This window comes from Phlebotomus papatasi, chromosome 1 (assembly GCF_024763615.1).
Source record: "Phlebotomus papatasi isolate M1 chromosome 1, Ppap_2.1, whole genome shotgun sequence".
NCBI classification, from domain to species: Eukaryota; Metazoa; Arthropoda; class Insecta; order Diptera; family Psychodidae; genus Phlebotomus; species Phlebotomus papatasi.
The window spans coordinates 61,244,428-61,262,058 of NC_077222.1; the positions used below are offsets into that span (position 1 = coordinate 61,244,428).

The following is a 17,631-nucleotide window of genomic DNA, read 5'->3' on the forward strand; positions in this document are numbered from 1 at the left end:
GTGAAAAATATTTATGCTTTATGTAAATTTAAACTTATTTTTGCAGGCCAAGTCCATTTCTTTATCAATAAATTGAAAAACCCCAAATATTAAGTGACTCAAAGACACTAATAACATATTTGGACGCTCACAAGCGACAATTAATGTGAATCACATTAAAATTTTAATGTGCAAGTGTGATAACGCCGTTCGCTTGACAAATATGCTCTTTAGAGCCTTTAAAACCTTTGATCTTGAAAAATTATTATTACGAAATATTGAACGATATTTTCGCATAAAAGAAAGTTCGCTTGGATAATCTCTAAAACATATTTTATTATTTATTATTATTATTATTTATTAATTTCTCAAACAAATAGGGTTCGCCCCTCTTACAATGTTACAATAATAATTAAATAAATCGCACGACATGTGTGCCTTCGAGCAATCATAAAAAAGAGCTTTCCATGTAGATATCGAGCAGTAAAATGTGACTAACTACCCCTTTGTCTTCAAAGTTAGAAAAGACAAAGACGTTTCTTTAAAAACGGCACTATACACCTGAAATAAGTTTCATTGATATCTCGAAAATTATTTTCCGTGATTTTATTCTCTTACCTGAACCGCCTAAATCGATAAAGCTGACTTGGAAAAATATGATAATGCTAAATTAAATTTTTCAAATGTGTTTTAAAGAGTCTGGATATTGCTTTACATTATAAAGTCAAAGAAGACAATGAAAAGCTTTTATAAGTTTAGATCTCCCATATTAAACTATGGTGTTATCAAATTTTTCACAAAATAGTCATGAATATTCCATTTTTCGAAGACGATTTATTTAAAATTTCAATTATAGGTATGTTTTAGAAAGGTCTCAAGTAGATCTACAATATATCCAAATATAAAGAAAATTTATAAAGAAGTTTCGTAAATAGCTTTAAAAGAAAGTGAAAAAACAATTTCATATAGTTTCATCGGAATTTCGTTAAGAGCTTTACAATTAAATTGAGTCTTTTTCAGTCCGAGATATGTTACATTTCGCTCCTTGAAAATAACAAGGAGCCAACTCACTTTTTGGCGATTTTGAAATTTTAATGTACTCAGACAGAGAATTTAATAAAATTTCAGATGATATGAGTCAATAAATTTTGTTATTAGAAAAGTTTTTCAAAATTTTACTCTTTATGATTGCTTGCGCGGTTTTGTTTGAAGTCAAGGGGCACAAAATAGATTTATCGCTCAAATTTTTGTGAAACAAGGGACTAACTCAAGCAAGTTGATCCCGTGTCATTCTAATTTCATGAATATTAGCGCATCATTTAGAATGACCAAGAGCTTTGAAGACGTATCAATAAGGCCATTTACACTGTCGCATTGGATTGATATTTTGAATTATTAAAAATTCGGATTTTAAGACAATTCGATCTCAATCCAATCCAACGATGTAAATAATGGCCTCTATGTTTTTTTTTTAATTAATCCTGTGTTTTAGAACGATCTTTAATGGAAAATGATAAGTAAATATCTGATATGTTTTAAAATAAAATTAATAAATTGTCGGTTTAAAAGGGTTTTTCTTTTGAAAAATTTGCATTGAAGCACAATTATCTCAAAATAACTAATAAAATTGTAACAGATTTAAAAATGAGATTATAAAGAATATCAAATAAAAACAGTTAACATTATCGTCGTTTTGATTATTAGCAACCTGGGATAACTTCATTTCCTTTGCATCTATGTTTATTGCAAACAATTGCAGCGATGCGTCATTTGCAACGAAACAGATAAAATGCAAATGGAGTTAGTACAGTTGCTGATCTCAAGTGATTTATATTTGTTCAAGACCGAGTTCAGCAGGTATGGATAACTGAGCTTATTCTGATGTAGTTTTAAAATGAGATTTTTCAGAAATCGTTTTCATAATTTTCTGTTTTCAGTTTTTAAATTGTTTCATAAAATTTCATTATATTTGTATGTTAGAAGCTATCTTGATACCTTTCTAAACTTTCTAAAACATAATTGAAAATTAATTTAAGTGTTCTAGATATAAAAGAATTAAAGCTTTAGTTACGATAAATTGTGGCTTAAATTGTGAAAATCTGCCTCCAAAACGTTTATGAGAGAGTAAAGTGAAAGTATGTAAAAGATCATAACCGTGTAAATTTTTTTTTTTCAAAATGTTTATGTCTTCATTTGGCTCGAGCGAACTTTCCTTTTTAATGAGAAAAATGCTTAATATGTACATTCTTAAAAAAATGTTTTCTTTTTATTTTTTTACTACAATATATTTACAAACAAACTTTACATTAAAACAAGGTATCCTTGGAAGTATTTTCCTGTGATTTAGAAAATCCTGAAAATTTTCTTAAAACCTAAATAGATTAGGCTGCCCATCGAGAATATTTGGCCTGTAATATTTGGCAGTAAAGGATTAAAGGAAATTTATAGAAAGGACCTCTAATGGATGATCCCAAGCTCACAGTGTTGTAACACTTTTGGATAAATCTTCATTGCCAAATTTTACAGGCTTAATATTCACGAGAATCAGCCCGAGTCTATTTGGGTGTTTATGTACGGTTTTTTTTTTTTCAGATTTGAGGTAGTTTCATTCATGCAGATCTCTCATCCTAAGTGACAAGAATTAGCACTGAATTCTTGAAATCTATAAAATGAATTACTCTAATTCAACCATCATAAATCAGAATTTCCTTAAAAAATCGTCTATTTGGAAATTTATACCTTTGGGCTGAAATCCATACGTATGGAGAAGACGTTTATAGAACAATTTTAAGGACAAAGTGAAGCGATGTCAAAAACAAGTTTCGTCAATGGATATGTTTTTTTTTTAATTGTTCTTGAAACTAAAAATAAAGTCTTGTGATCAGTTGTTAAGGCCAGGATGAGCTTTTTGGCCAAGAACTAGAGTAGATTAGTGTTAAGTAAACGTGCTGTGAGTGTTAAAATAAATTTTCATAATCAGTGAAAAGCACAAATTTGAGACTTTCTTTCAGTGAGTACATCTTCAACTTTCTTTATTGATGTCTAACTGATTATTTTCGATGTCCAACTTTTATAAAAGTCATCTTAGAAGAAAGAAAATATCTTGATATCTTTCCCGATTTTTTGGTGGATCTCATGCAAATGAACAGTAATTTGATACGAGTTGGAAATTAAAAAAGGCATGAAGTGATTTAATTTGTTATAAAAGTGTGTGCATTGCCTGAGAAACCAGCATCGCGTCAATTATTGTCATCTTTTTCAATTTGAGGAAATTATTTTATTATTATTTTCATAGTTTACATGAGATCTGATTTATCAATTTGATATCTCATTCTTATGCCCGCCGAAACCTAAAGACCTAACCCACGGAGTTCAAGAGGTATTCAATAGTGAGAAAAGTCACCGATTTTGAACGACTTTACTCATGAGACAGAAAATTATTTTCTCAGGCACAATTTTAATGTGCTGCTATCCCTATTTGTCCGGGAGGATAATTACAAATTGGGGGATTAAAAGAGACGGTTTAGTACGCTTAATAGAATTATAATGAAAATGAGGTTAAATCATTATTTTGATTATTATTCATTTAAGCTATTTCTTCAGTTCATCTTCAGGTCTGTTTTTTTTTCATATTATTGCAGAGCTACTTGAGTATGCCAAGTTAAAAATCGTTCCCCGATTTGACAATCGTCTTTTGAAAAACTTGAAATTTTTAATCGCTATTCACTTTATATTTTCGGTTGGAAAACTGATACTTTATGATTTTTTTCTCCTGTGGGTATCAATCGGTTTTAAAACAGTTTTTTATCTTGATTTTTTTATTTTTTAAACCAATATACAGGTTTTCAATGTATTGTAAATTAAAACCCGTAATCAAAGGCTTACCTGGGTCATAACTAAAACATTTAATTTTACCATTTTTTTTTCAGCACAATATTTTTAATTTAAATTATTAAATTTATAAAATTATAATATTTGAGCAATTTTTTTTGTGAAAATTTCATTAAGAATTTTCAAAAACCATTAGAGGACGTGATTTTCAGAACCTCTTTTGAAAAATTTATTATATGCTTTCAAGAGCACAAGCTCAAAAGCATTATTATGGAAATAAATAAAAAATAACAATAAAATAAAAAACAATCCATGGGGTAGTCACGATTACTCAATAAGAAATTTCAAATGAAAACGAAATATTCATTAATTGTATCACTAAAATATTCACCATTAAGAAATATTTTCTTATTTGAGACCCTCAGAGCAGAAGTGAACTGTTTTAATAGGGAAATGCATGCAAAGGAGACCACTTCTGCTCTGAGCGTCTCATTTAAGAAGATGCATAGAATTATATTACGATACTTATGATACTTTTTTAATATGATTGGATAAATTACCCTTTTCTAGTATACAAAATCATTTGAAAACCTTGGTGCCATAAAGCCTTCTATTTTCTGGTTGTATGGCCGAACAGAAATGTCTAAAAACCTCAGAGTAGTACTACGGAGAGGACGTTAGAATAAAAATCTGTGCCAGTGTTCATGTAAAATAATTTTCCTGAAATTGAATAAAATTAGTGTAACCGGCATTGAGTTCTCTGGCGATGCACGCACTTTTATAATAAGCACTTCATAAGTCTATCTGAAAATCAGAAAAGATATTCTCTTCCTTTTGTGAAAGAACATTTTTTTATAGCGGCCTTCGGTGGTTGAACATCTAAAAAGAAAGATGTTACTCACTAAATGAAACTCTCACAATCAAGCTTTTACTGATTATGGAAATTTATTTTTAACTCCCTAGCACTGTACTTCATCACTTAAACACTATCCACTACAATTCTTGGCCAAAAAGGTCATCCTGACCAGTGGCCTATCAAGCCTAATAAAAAGTGAAGATATTTTTCAATTTTTCTTGTAAAAATTTTGCAGCTATTACACCGCGACTTAAACAAATTTGCTCGTAGTTCTTAGGGTAAATTAAGTTAATTCAAAACCTACTCCAAATGGAATTTTTTCTCTATTCCAAATGGAAACGTCAGTGTTTTCATTTTAAATACAGTACTAAATTACTATTATTTATATAATTTTCTAAACGATAGTTTCATTATTTAGTTAATTTTGCTCCAAATAAAACGAAAATCCATTCATATTCACAAATTTTGATTTGTTAATTTCTCAGAAAAATTAAAAGTGTACCTTTTCACCATTGAATTTTTCATCGATCGACCATGTTTTCCAATGAAAAGCATAATGAGGTGATTGTTGTTGATTCGTTTTGTTTAACATTTATGTCATATTTCTGGTTAATTTTAGTTAAATTAAGTGCTAATCTTTATTGTTTACCGTAAGTGAAGTTTTCAAATAAAATAATTACCTGTTTCGTGAACAAAAAGGGTTTTTCCGAAGTGTCTGAAAATGCTTCAATAGGAAACCCCGGAATTATGATTTTTTTGGAGAGATTTTCTTATTATTTTAGATGGGAAATGAGAAAAGACCAGGAATAAGAACAAATCCTGCACTCGGGAGCAACTCAGCAAGGTTTTGGAAGCCTTTCGTTGCGGTTTCACTTACACTGTTTGTCTCCACTTAGAAACTTTCCCTTGTCTCCATTTGGATTAATATGTTTCCAATAGAAGCATTTTACGCTCGCGTATTAGGTGAGATTCTTAACAATCTCACCTACTATAATCCTAACAAAATTTCATGTCGTCCGATCGACCTCAAATTTGGCCAAAATGTGTTTCAGCACTTCCTGATCACGAATATATATGTGGCTAATTTACGTTCCCGGCCGGCCGGCCGCTCTTTGGAGCTTAATAGCTCCTAAACTAAAAAAGATATCGACTTGCGGTTTTCGGCAAAGGTTATATATCGGGTGAAAATTGCAACTTGGTGCATAGACCCCCCACCCCCCACCCCTCCTTCCGCCATTTTGAAGACCCCCCTTTTTTTGTTTTCTCAATAGCTCCGCCCCTATGGCATTCAGCGGACTCAAATTTTAGTATGTTATAGGTGGGCCTTAGAGCTTTCCATCAATACCAAACTTAAGGTCCCCCGACCCCCCTGACCCGAGCTATAAGGGTCCAAAAAAAATTTCTTAAAATGGCCATAACTCCGGTTCTAATTGTCAGAATTTAAAAAGTGAGGGCTTTTTGGAAAGCTCTCGTGAAATGCCACTTCCCCTTCTAACATCGCAAGTTCATAAAACCACCGCTAGGGGCGCTTTTTTTAAAAAGAAAATTTTTAAATCTTATAAGTTAAATAACTCAAAAATTCCATTGTGCATCGGGCTGAAAATTTAGTATGTTGTAGCCGTTGATTATACCTATCAAACAAAAAAAACCTTAAGTCGATCCATAACCCCTGACCCGAGCTATAAGGGGTCAAAGTTCGAACATTGACCGGCCTCTATCTCCGGTTCTAATTAACATAGCGACCTAAATTTTACCTTTTTGGTTTCGTCTCGATGAGCACTTTCAGATGGAAGTTCAAAAAGTCACCACAGGTGGCGCTGTGATAGCGTCAAAATTCATCGAAATTCAAAGTCACTTTTCTCAAAAACGGCATTGTGCAAGTTAATGAAATTTTAGTATGTTGTAGTCCAGTCTAGGACGTTTCCAAAATGGTACGTATGCGCGCTGTGGTTTCAATAGAACCGGAGATATGAGGGGTCAAAGTTCACGAAATTCAAAAAATCATATCTCCGGTTCTATGTGACCGATTTTGATGAATGAGGGCTTAAACGAAAGATCTCACCAAATGCTACAACTTTCTAGAATGTTTGAACTTCGTGGGACCAACACCAGGGGCGCCACAGTCGAAAAACCAATTTCAATATCACATAACCTCAATTATCTCGACTGTCGCTGAACCGATTTTGATGATTACTTCAGCATAATTGTAGAGAACATTTGTCTCTACATTTCGTCCATACATCATTTTCCACTCAGACTACGCTATCACTTCGATTTTGCCGTTTAAGTGTGAAAAAATTGATTTTTCCAATAATAACGCTTTGAAATCACTCAGATGCCAATTTGACTGCCTCTACTCCACCAAGACACTTAAAATAGGGGTTTAAATGGAAAGTCCCGCAAAATACAACAATTCTTTCATTTAGTTGAAGTTCAACAAATGAACACTTGGGGCACTCTGGATGAAAAAACGAGTTAAGAAACAAAAAACCTCGCTTATCTTGGCTTCTGAGTAATCGATGAGTTCAAGTTCTACGGCAAAATTATAGAGAACATTCTGGTCTACATTTCACCCATATAACACTTTTCTGTCAGTTCATCCAAATCCTTGACATTTTGGTTCAAATACAAAACTTGTATAATTTCACGAATTTGGTTCAAGATAACTGAATGGCGTCTCCCTACTTCAGCGTCAAATCGAATTTGCATGCACTCCGAGTTAGCTCACGTTAAGAATCTCACCTACATAAGCCGGTTAGGATTATCTGTCCCTTTTTCTTATATTTAAGAAGTTTTCAAAATATATCTAAAGAATTTTCGCTAAACAGTAACATTCTAGAAGAGTCAATGAGCAAATTTATGTAATTCTCTTCAGAAAAAATATGAACTTAATGTGTTAAATCTTCTGTCAAAGTTAAAGCGTCTGGAAATGGTATTGAATTAGGACATTTACCCTATATAATTTTGGCGAACATTATGAAATATGTAGATAGCTTTTAATGCATGATTTCGAAATATATCGGACTGATAAGTCAATTCTCTTTAGGAAAAAAATTACCAATAGTCTTCAGTACTTCTATGCAAAATCGTATGGAAAAATGAAATGACGAGAGGCCTCTGTCCTGGCCTTATGAATATGAACTGTTTACCAAATTTTATTTACACTCTGGAGACCAAATAAAAACACATGCATGAAACTTGATAACATTTCAATTTTTGAAGTCGTTTCACTTTCTTCTTAAAAATGTTCTAGCGTGTCCTCTCCGTAGTATTACTCTGAGATTGTATTTTTATATATAAATATCGTCTTCTATTAATTCTTATTTGTAATGAAAGAAAAAGAATCTTGGTTCCCATAAAGCTAAGCTCTTTCAGGATTCTCACTTACTAGCTAATCCAGCGAAAAATGCTATTTTTGTCCTTGCCCATTGCGTATAGTTTACTCCGAGCAGATGTCTGTCTTTGCATTTGTATTGAACGATTTTGGCGTCAAATATTGAAAACGATATCATGGAAAATATTTGAGACATTTGTTACCATTGTAATCCTTCAACTTGTTTTTTTGTGGATTAGAAAGTATAGCAGGCATTAAAATTATTCATTATGGCAGTACACAGTCTGCCTGCAACATTATTATTTGCATAATTTATTATTATTATTATTTCCAGTAATACCCGAATATAAAGATTAATAAATAATAATAATTTATTACTGTTATTGAGATAAAAATTTCAAAAAATATGCAAAAAGCAATATTATTTAATTTTCGAGAGATTGAGCATAATGTCCAACGCACAATAAGTTTTGTTTGTAAACATGTTTTCAAAATTTCCCATGAGAGCGAGCGAGATGACTCGATCTAGATCTCACTCACTGTCATTTAAATGTCAAAAACATGTTTAAAAAACAAAATTTATTGTGCGTTGGGCATAATAAAGAAGAAAAAGATAAACAAAAACAAAATATTTGAGAAAGAAATAGTAAATACACACTAGAAAAAATAGAGAAATATTTTGAAGAAATTTACATTTTGCCTTCCAATTAATTGTTCAATATTGCGAAATAATTTATTTCTTTATTTGAAAAAGTAATATTCAAATGAAACATCTTCACTGAAACATTCCATTCCTGTGAATCATTCTTCTATTTTACCATTTCTCAGATTAATTCTACAAGTAACTAATTCTAGAATTTTACATACGTTCTTTAAACACAACCATACCAGTGAACTTTTATAATTTATTATGTCATGATAAAGGAGAATTAAAAGAAAACTTTTTTCAATGCAAATTTTGCCTCTTGATTTTTTGATGAATGGGATGAATCGGATGAATGAATATTTCTCTGCGTGTGTGTAGGGTAGAGTCAGTACTTTTTCGCCAGTAAGCACTTTTTCGCCACCTACAAATAAAATCACTTTTTCAGGGAATTATAAGCTCATGGAACTACGAAATGACTATTACTTCGTAACCTCTAGTCCAACGGATCAGAAAACCATAACTGGTGGTCCACCGACTAGATTATTTGCAAGTTAATTGAAGAAATTGTCGACAAGGTGAACAGTCACCAAAAAAATATGGAGTTCTTAATAAACTTGCCAACGCTCAGACAAATTGTCTTGCAATATTTTATGTTTTTGCAGTACAGTATTTGATATTTTTTCACTGAAAGTCACTTTGTTATTAACTAAGCTTCGCTCTAATATAATTATTTAATAATGTTTTCCAAAAAAATAAAGAAATACGGATGTGGTGAAATAGGGCTTACTTTTTTCGGTTGTGTAAGTACTTATCGCCACTCATTTTTCCAAGCATTTTACAAGTGGCGCACCTCGCGGAATTTAGTTGAAACAGACGTAATTGTCAATTGATTTTTGTCGCAAACAAAAAATGTGCAAAAAATCATTCGAAATACTCTAATAATTGTCTAATATAGGTGTTAAATAAGAAAAGTACTGTGCAATGTACTTTTGCGGGTTTTCGAAAGCTGCTATTTCTTAAAAATCAATTAAAAACAAGTGGCGAAAAAGTGCTTACACAGTGGCGAAAAAGTGTTTACAAGGTGCCCGTCAAATCATTGCTCTACCTGCCGATTTTACTCGGAGGTTTTTTGAATTTTAACGGTATATTCTAGTACATTCAGAGAAAATCTGCAGATTCTCGGCAGAATTTCTCCCTAGAAAATTTGCATAACCTCCATTACTTCACAAAAATATTGTTGATTTATGAAGAAACTGTAGAAGTTATAAAGAAAATTGTATGCTCTGCTTAACAAGCATTACCGAGTACACATTTTAGATACGTAAAAAAACTGCGAGCAAAAATACTAATTTCTTAAAAATCGCCAATCGAATGATACAAAAACACGAAATTTTGGTCGACACTCTGTTTAAAGTTTTCACTTCACTTTTCTCTACTTGTAACACGGCGTCGCAGAATTCTTTATTTTATATAAACACCGTGATATCACTAAGAATAACTCTATAGAATTTTGCAAACTTCAGTGAAAAATTTTTCCATCTCTTCTGACACATCTTGTCTGGAAAGTCTGGAATGTAGAAAAAATCTACAGAATATCTACAGAAATTCGTCCAGAGATTCGTCAGAAAATCTGCCGAAATATTCTGACGAATTTTGTCCCAAGCCCAAATAAAATTCGTAAGAATATCTACAGAATTTATCTGCAGATATTCTGTAGAGGTGTAGATTTTCTCTACAGAAATCTTAAAGATATCTGCAGATATTATTTGACGGGTGGCGAAAAGTACTGAAACATGCATTGTTGCAGAAAATGTATTTTTTCAACTAGATGCCCAAAAATTCCCGGAAAGTCTCCTGGTTCATTAGAGAGACAATGCTTCAAAGCACTTGTACAGAAAATTTCTTTTTATTTCGACAAAAATTGTAAGAATTACATGGGTACAAAACCTTAAGGTGGCGAAAAGGGCTTACTCTACCCTAGTTAGAAAGCTCAACACCGATTGCGCGTGGCGGCGCTGGAATCGCGCGTCTTGTCAGTTTTGTTTTGGTTTCTGTATGGTTAAGAGGGACTCCTGCTAAAATCCCAGTTTATCGAGATTCTGTGGAGTTTTAAGTGATTTTGAGGTGTTTAGGGTGTGTGGGAGGAGTTGCTGGACTAATGGTAAAGATGCCATCGATAAAGAATGAAGGAGAGAGTGATGGTGATGGAGATATGTCCGGAGCGGAATCTGAACATTCTGGCTCAAGCCGCGCCCCTGATAGGGACTCCAGTGCCGAGGAAGCTGATGAGCCAGACTCAGATGACTCCTCCGAGATGGACGAGAGTGAATGTGAGCGCAGGCGAACGGATTGCATTGATAATTTAGGTAAGAATCTCTTAAAGTGATATCAGGATGTTTGGGAAGGTATTCTTATGCCGGGGGCTCTTTTAGCCAATCTCGAGCGTCAATTTGCCATTCTGAGAGATCAACTCTATCGAGAAAAGATCCAGCAAGTCGATATGCAATTGTCTGAACTGCGCGGGGGACGATCCCAGGAGTACCTGCTACCTCTCCAGAGACTCAATGAGAACATGAGGATCCGGACCGAGGTGGCTGGTATTCTGAAGCAGTATCGTTTGGAAAATATAAGGAATAAATTTGTTTCTGAGGAACAAGCTGCCAGGCAGCACTACGAGGTATTTATCTTAACAAATTCCCAACCAATGCTCAAGAGATAACGAGAGTTCTTTCTTTCCTGAAGAGTGAAAAGCATTTGGCCACGGATGCCATTTATGAGGAATTGATGGAGAAAATCCGGAGGCTCGAGGAGGATAGGCACAATGTCGATATATCATGGGCGGATTGGGGTACAAGTCAGAGAACGAGCAAGGTAAGAGGACCTGGGAGGAAAAAGGCAATAACAGTTTCCGGGCCCTATATCGTCTACATGCTGACCGATGAGGACATCATGGAGGATTGGACTGCAATTAGAAAAGCCATCAAGAGATCATCTGCAGCTGCCACCTGATATTTCTAGCACAAACCCTAAAGTTGCCGAATAAATCTATCGAATTACTGTAAAAAGATTACTATTTTCTATAGGGTTACAGAAATAAAATTTTAATGAAGAAAAATTTACAAGGATCTTTCAATGTTCAATCGTATTTCAACTAGGGTAGAATAGCCTAATTTAGAACCTGCTTCAAATGGGAATTTTTCACAGAATACAGAAGTTTTCCTTAATAGATGCTGTAGAGGAGACCAGGGTGGATTAGGGGTAGAATTACCCAGTTGAGCAAATTACTATTTATTCGGAGTAATTAACTCTAATTTATCAAGCAAAGAAAAATTTAACTTGCTTGGTAATTCTGCCCTATAGTCTCCTTTAGGGGGAAGTTGGGCACCTTTGAATTGGCATTGGGGCAGCTTTGAAATTGGGTTCTATTCTCATACTTTTAAATGCAATTGAGCTTTATCATAATGTAATTTAACTTTGTAATTGGTTTGTTGGAGTAAATTGTATCATTAATAAGGCCCAGTTTCATTTAAAAATTTAAAAAAAAAAGTCCAATTTCAAAGCTGCAACAATTCAGAGGGGGCTCACTTCCCCCTATTATTTATTTCTTTATATACACAGTAAAAAAATTAACACTATTATATTATTAGTTGAAAGTTGTTGAATTTCAAGATGTTGAATTTGGAATTGTTGAATTTAAAAATTGTTAAATTTTTATGTGTAAATTCAAAAATTGTTGAATTCTGTTTATTGTTGATTTTTCTTTTCATTTAGAAGATTTTGATTTTTTTTCCTTTTTACACATTTTTATTGTTTTTTCCTGTACTCAGGATCCCCCCTAATGCGAAATGATTACATTTGATGCTCGGATCTTCACGATATACTTATTATGCATATAAATATTTGATGTTCTATATGACTTTTTCCCAATGAAAAGCATCTCGACTGAAGTATAAGTCTTAATTGGAAATTCAACAATTTTTACACAACTTTTGTTTAAAAATTCAACAACTTTTGTTTAAAAAATCAACAAATTTGGTTGAAATACACATGGCTTCACACTATAATAGTGTTAATTTTTGATCATGTGACAAAAAATACCATAAAGTTGTGTATTTTTTCACACTATAATAATGTGAAAAACTGTAATTATACTATATTGTGGTAATTATTAGAATTTTTCAACAGTTTTAAATTTCAGAACATTGTTGAAAAATTTTTATGATTATAACAGTGAAAAATTTTACACAGATCGTAATTAAATAATTAATTTATCCGATTTCACACTATTATAGTGTTAAAATTTTACACATTTTCAAATTAAACAACATTGTTGAAAATTTTTGGTAATTTTCAATCACGTGATAATAAATTACCAAAATGTGCATTTTTTAAACTTTTTTAAATTAAACAACTAAAATGGTCGATTTTGCACTATTATATGAGACGCTCAGAGCAGAAGTGGTCTAATTCGTATGTATTTCCCTATTAAAAGAGTCCACTTCTGCTCTGAGCGTCTCATATAATAGTAGTAGAATTTTACACATTTTTTTACTGTGTAGGGTGTCCCATAAATTACGCAAGATTTAAATTAAATAAAAAACACATTTCTCAATATTTTTTTTTATAAATAGAAAAATAAAGTACATAAGATAGGGTTTATGTATTAAATATCGCATCCAGTAATTAATCTCCATAGCTCTGCTGGCATATGAATCCTTTCGTCGAAGGTTTCCCTGACATTTTTGGACAAATGTTAACTTTCGGTGATGCAGTGGTAAAACTTCTCTTTTAATGCACAGAGGTGGATGTAGGCATGTTGGCTTAGGCTTGTGACTTCGAATAACCGAATAAAAAAAATGTAATGGTCTAAAATTACATGATCTAAATAGACTAATTCTAATCACGAATAGAGAAAATCACAATCAGGAAAAATGCCTTTGCAGGAATTGCATTATTTTACAGGCTATATGACATGCCACACTATCCTCCTAAAGCCACATGTCCTCAATATTAATGAATTCATAATTAATTAATTTATTAATGAACAAATCCTCCAATTTAGGTTTCATAAACTCGGTCATCATGTCGCGATATCGAACGCCAGTAACAGTAACGTTTTATCAGCTTTATTTTCAGATAATACACTGCTTCAGTATTATTAATCATTTTAAGGGCTTGTTCTTGGATGGCAAGTGCATTTAACCTCCCCAATTGATTGAGTTCTGTGAATTTTTGAATTAGACTTTTCATAGTTGACAAAGTTAAATCGATTTCCTGACCAACTCTCAAACCGAATTATTTAATTATTTTTTAAATATTTTTTTAAAAACAAAAACGATGGATGATGGATTTTTTAAAAACCCTAATCTATAAACATAAACTGTCACGTAATATTTTTATTTTTCGTTGGGGACCTTTATTTCAGAAATGCCGCTCAATTTAAATCTTGCGTGATTTTTGGAACACCCTATTTATTTTACATATCACGATCTTATTATTTGATTATTTGCGTTCCAGTTATATTAAAAATCCATTCAGAACAGGTTTTGAATTAGGCTAATTTAATAATACTCTTTATTCTGAATTTACGTCCAAATTTAAGAAAGGTTGTAATTAGACAGAGAGCCACCATTATCATTTACTAGCAACATAAAAAAAAATAAAAAATGCATACTTTTAACATGTTGAAAAATATTAACAATGTATTCCAACTTTTTGGAATGCTCTTCTAACCGCTCTAACCATATTGTGATAGAACAGTCCGTTAATTTTCTTTGTGGCACTTTTTAGTTGGACAGCTGTACTGATAGAATAAACAATTTTATTTATTAATGGCTCCGGCACACCTTTTAGATCAGGAAAATTTCATAAAATCGAAATTCACATCCCTTTCTTTCTTAAAAGTTTATCATATATGTCTATCCTACTTTCTCGCACTCATCTGCTTTTGAGCATCACACTAAATTAAATTTAGTCCAGTAAAATTTGGAGTCTGAAAGAGTATGATAGACTTATGCAAATCTTTTGAGGATGAAAAGAGAGGCGAATTTTGATTTTATGAAATTTCACTGATCTAAAAGATGTGCCGGAGACATAAATAGACAAATTTATAAGTAAAAATCAAATTAGTCAGCAGGCAATAATTCAAAATGGTTAGCAAGAAAATCATTTTGATCAGTAAGAAACTAAAATGTGGTCATAAATCCTCTGAAATAAAACCGAAAATGCCGAGATGGTTCATTTAGCTTTCGACATACCTTTTAGATCAGGGAAATTGAATGTATTCAAAATTCATATCCCTTTGTTTCTCAAACGTTTTGCATATATCTATTTCACCATCTCGCATTAAAATTTCAATTTACCTTAAATGAATTTGTTATGACGTTCCAAAGAAGAAGAGTTCAAATGAGTGGGATAGGCGAATGCAAAACGTTACAAAAAGAAAGGGATGTGAATTTGGATTGCATGAAATTTTCCTGATCTAAATGGTATGCTAAAGCCATGACGATTTAATAATTTTCTTATTGCAAAGAATATTTTCAATATTTTTCTACATTTGGATATAAACAATTTATAATCCATAACTATGTATTAAATTGGTTTATAAATCATCAAAAAATCAACCCAAAATGGTAATTGGTAAGAATGTATGTATTTTAGAATTCTTTGATTTTGATCTTTCAATTTAAAGCAGTCTTGGAAGGGGGAGCAAGGCTACTTTGAGCTGGCTGGGTTACATTGAAATTGAAATACGTTTTTTCTCATATTTCTGATGGAAACTGGGATTTAACGCAATGTAATTTAGATAGACAAAATAATACTGGATCTAAATTCAATTATGGTAGGACCCAGTCGTCTTTTAAAATATACAAAAAATCGTATTTCAATATAGCCCCATAGCTCAAAGTAGCCCCGCTTACTTGTATTATAAAAGTATTTTAGAGAACTTTAATGTTTTGAAAATCATTAAAAGGAATGAAATGAAATATAAAAGTACGGACAAAATGTTTGTATACATAGTAGTTTCTGCTGTGAAAAGCCCTCGTGCAAAAATTACCAACGATAGTGGTTGTAAATTTTTTTACTGTGAACAACCCCCAGGTACGTTGGCCTTTTTATATGGAGCTATTTGAAACCAATTCCCAAATTGATCTCGGACTCAGCTCACAGTGCTCCGAGGAAAAAAAAATTATTTAAACAAAAATTTAGTATCTTTATCCTTCCATACGGAAAGGTATCTTATAATATGGAAAAACTTCTCACTTTTTAAATATTTAGCATAACTGTAGCGAGTGCAAAAAAATCCTATATAAATTTAAATCGAAGTATGAGAAAGTGACTTCAAATTTCAGGCAACTTGCCAGGGGGTTGGTATACAATAATCCAAGGATCATTAAAAAATATTGTTTCCTGAATGACCACAATATCATTGTTTTCAGTGAGAGGGAAGGTGTAGTTAGTGTGAAATAGAATAGACCAGAGATAAATATATAATATTTGTACTAGTTTGTCCTTTAAGTCGATCACGAAAAGTACTGTCGTCAAAAACTCTAAAATCCAAATTTTAAGGTTTTGTCTTAGTCTGAGCCTTTGCATTGTAAGGGTTCAAATAGACTGAGGCTGATTCCAGAGAATATTTAACCTGTAAAATTTGTCTGTGAAGGATTGTGTAGAGGAAACTTATGCAAAGGACCTGTAGCCAATTATTCTAAACTCTCAGTGTATGACAGTTTGTGGTAAATATTTACTGCCAAATTTTCCAATCTAAATATTCACGAGGATGAACCTGAGCAGAGGTGTGCAAGAAACCGTTGAAACCGAATTAACGTCAAAATAAGTTTGTTATAGTAGCGTTTTGACCATTGACGTACATGTTTCATTTGACGTTAATTCGGTTTCAACGGTTTCTTGCACACCTCTGAACCTGAGTATATTAGGGTGCTAAGAAATTTAAATATATATAAACAAGAAATCGATGGATAACTTATATTGTGGTCTTTATATTCGAGCAATGAATTTATTAGGACTTTCTAAAAGCTTTTTAAAAAAAATAATTTTATAAAGTGAAATATTTGGAGCAATAAAATAGGAATATTTTGAATGTTGCTCTTAATGTTTTTTTTAAGTTAATTTAATTTGAAGTCACTCAAATCAACAAGAATGAAAGACAACTGACTTTTTTCAAGTTATATCTGGATTAATATTGCCGCCTCAAATGATGAAAAAGATATTGCGGAGAGATTGAGCTTTCTGTAGCATCAGAAAAAGGGGTTAATTTAGATTTAAACGTAGGGTAAAATACTCTCCCTTTGAACGTTTATGCCTTCAAATAATGTGAATTTTCTTTTAATTTTCCTAAGAGACTTACACATTTCTTTAAAATATTAGTAAGCTTATGATCAATTATCAATAATTATGTGTAAGTCTCAAAATAACAAAGGAAATTCACATTGTTCTAAGTAAAGCATGAACGTTCGAAGGGAGGTAACTTTGCCCTAGTTATCCTACTACAAGTGATAAAAAATCGTAGTCGTATATTTCACAATTTTCTCAATTATGAGAACGATAAGAAGGACTAACTTGTAGTCTTGGTACCTATTACCTATCAATATAATGTTAAATTTACTTTAAGATATTTCTTTTATTGCAATAAATAAATCTATAAGCCATTAGATTTCATACCAGGAAAGTTTCAACCCCAATGGCAAGCATGAGTTTTAACATATTTACTGGTAAGTTTATAACTTTTGAATTTCATGATTAATTATGTGTTTTATGCGTTCTGTAATTTTAACGAAAGATTTCAAGAGTGATTATGTTTAACTGGTATCAGAATAAGTATTACTAATTTATTTCAAAAAGAATAAGGTTGAACACCATCGCGGTTTTTGATCGGTGTTAGTGAAGTAGTACAAAATTGATAATCATATTGGTTTGTAAAAATATACTCTAAATTTTATCAACAATTAATATTGTATTGGTCAG

General features: G+C 32.1%; 1 protein-coding gene across 1 annotated transcript; it reads left to right on the plus strand.

Annotated features, from left to right (window-relative positions):
• Positions 1 to 10,674: 10,674 nt before the first annotated feature.
• Positions 10,675 to 11,761, plus strand: LOC129809587 (breast cancer metastasis-suppressor 1-like protein). Its single transcript, XM_055859536.1, has 3 exons — positions 10,675 to 11,012; positions 11,079 to 11,323; positions 11,389 to 11,761. Exons 1-3 carry the CDS (start codon positions 10,805 to 10,807, stop codon positions 11,653 to 11,655), a joined length of 720 nt encoding a protein of 239 aa, XP_055715511.1. The 5' UTR covers positions 10,675 to 10,804; the 3' UTR covers positions 11,656 to 11,761.
• Positions 11,762 to 17,631: the final 5,870 nt, after the last annotated feature.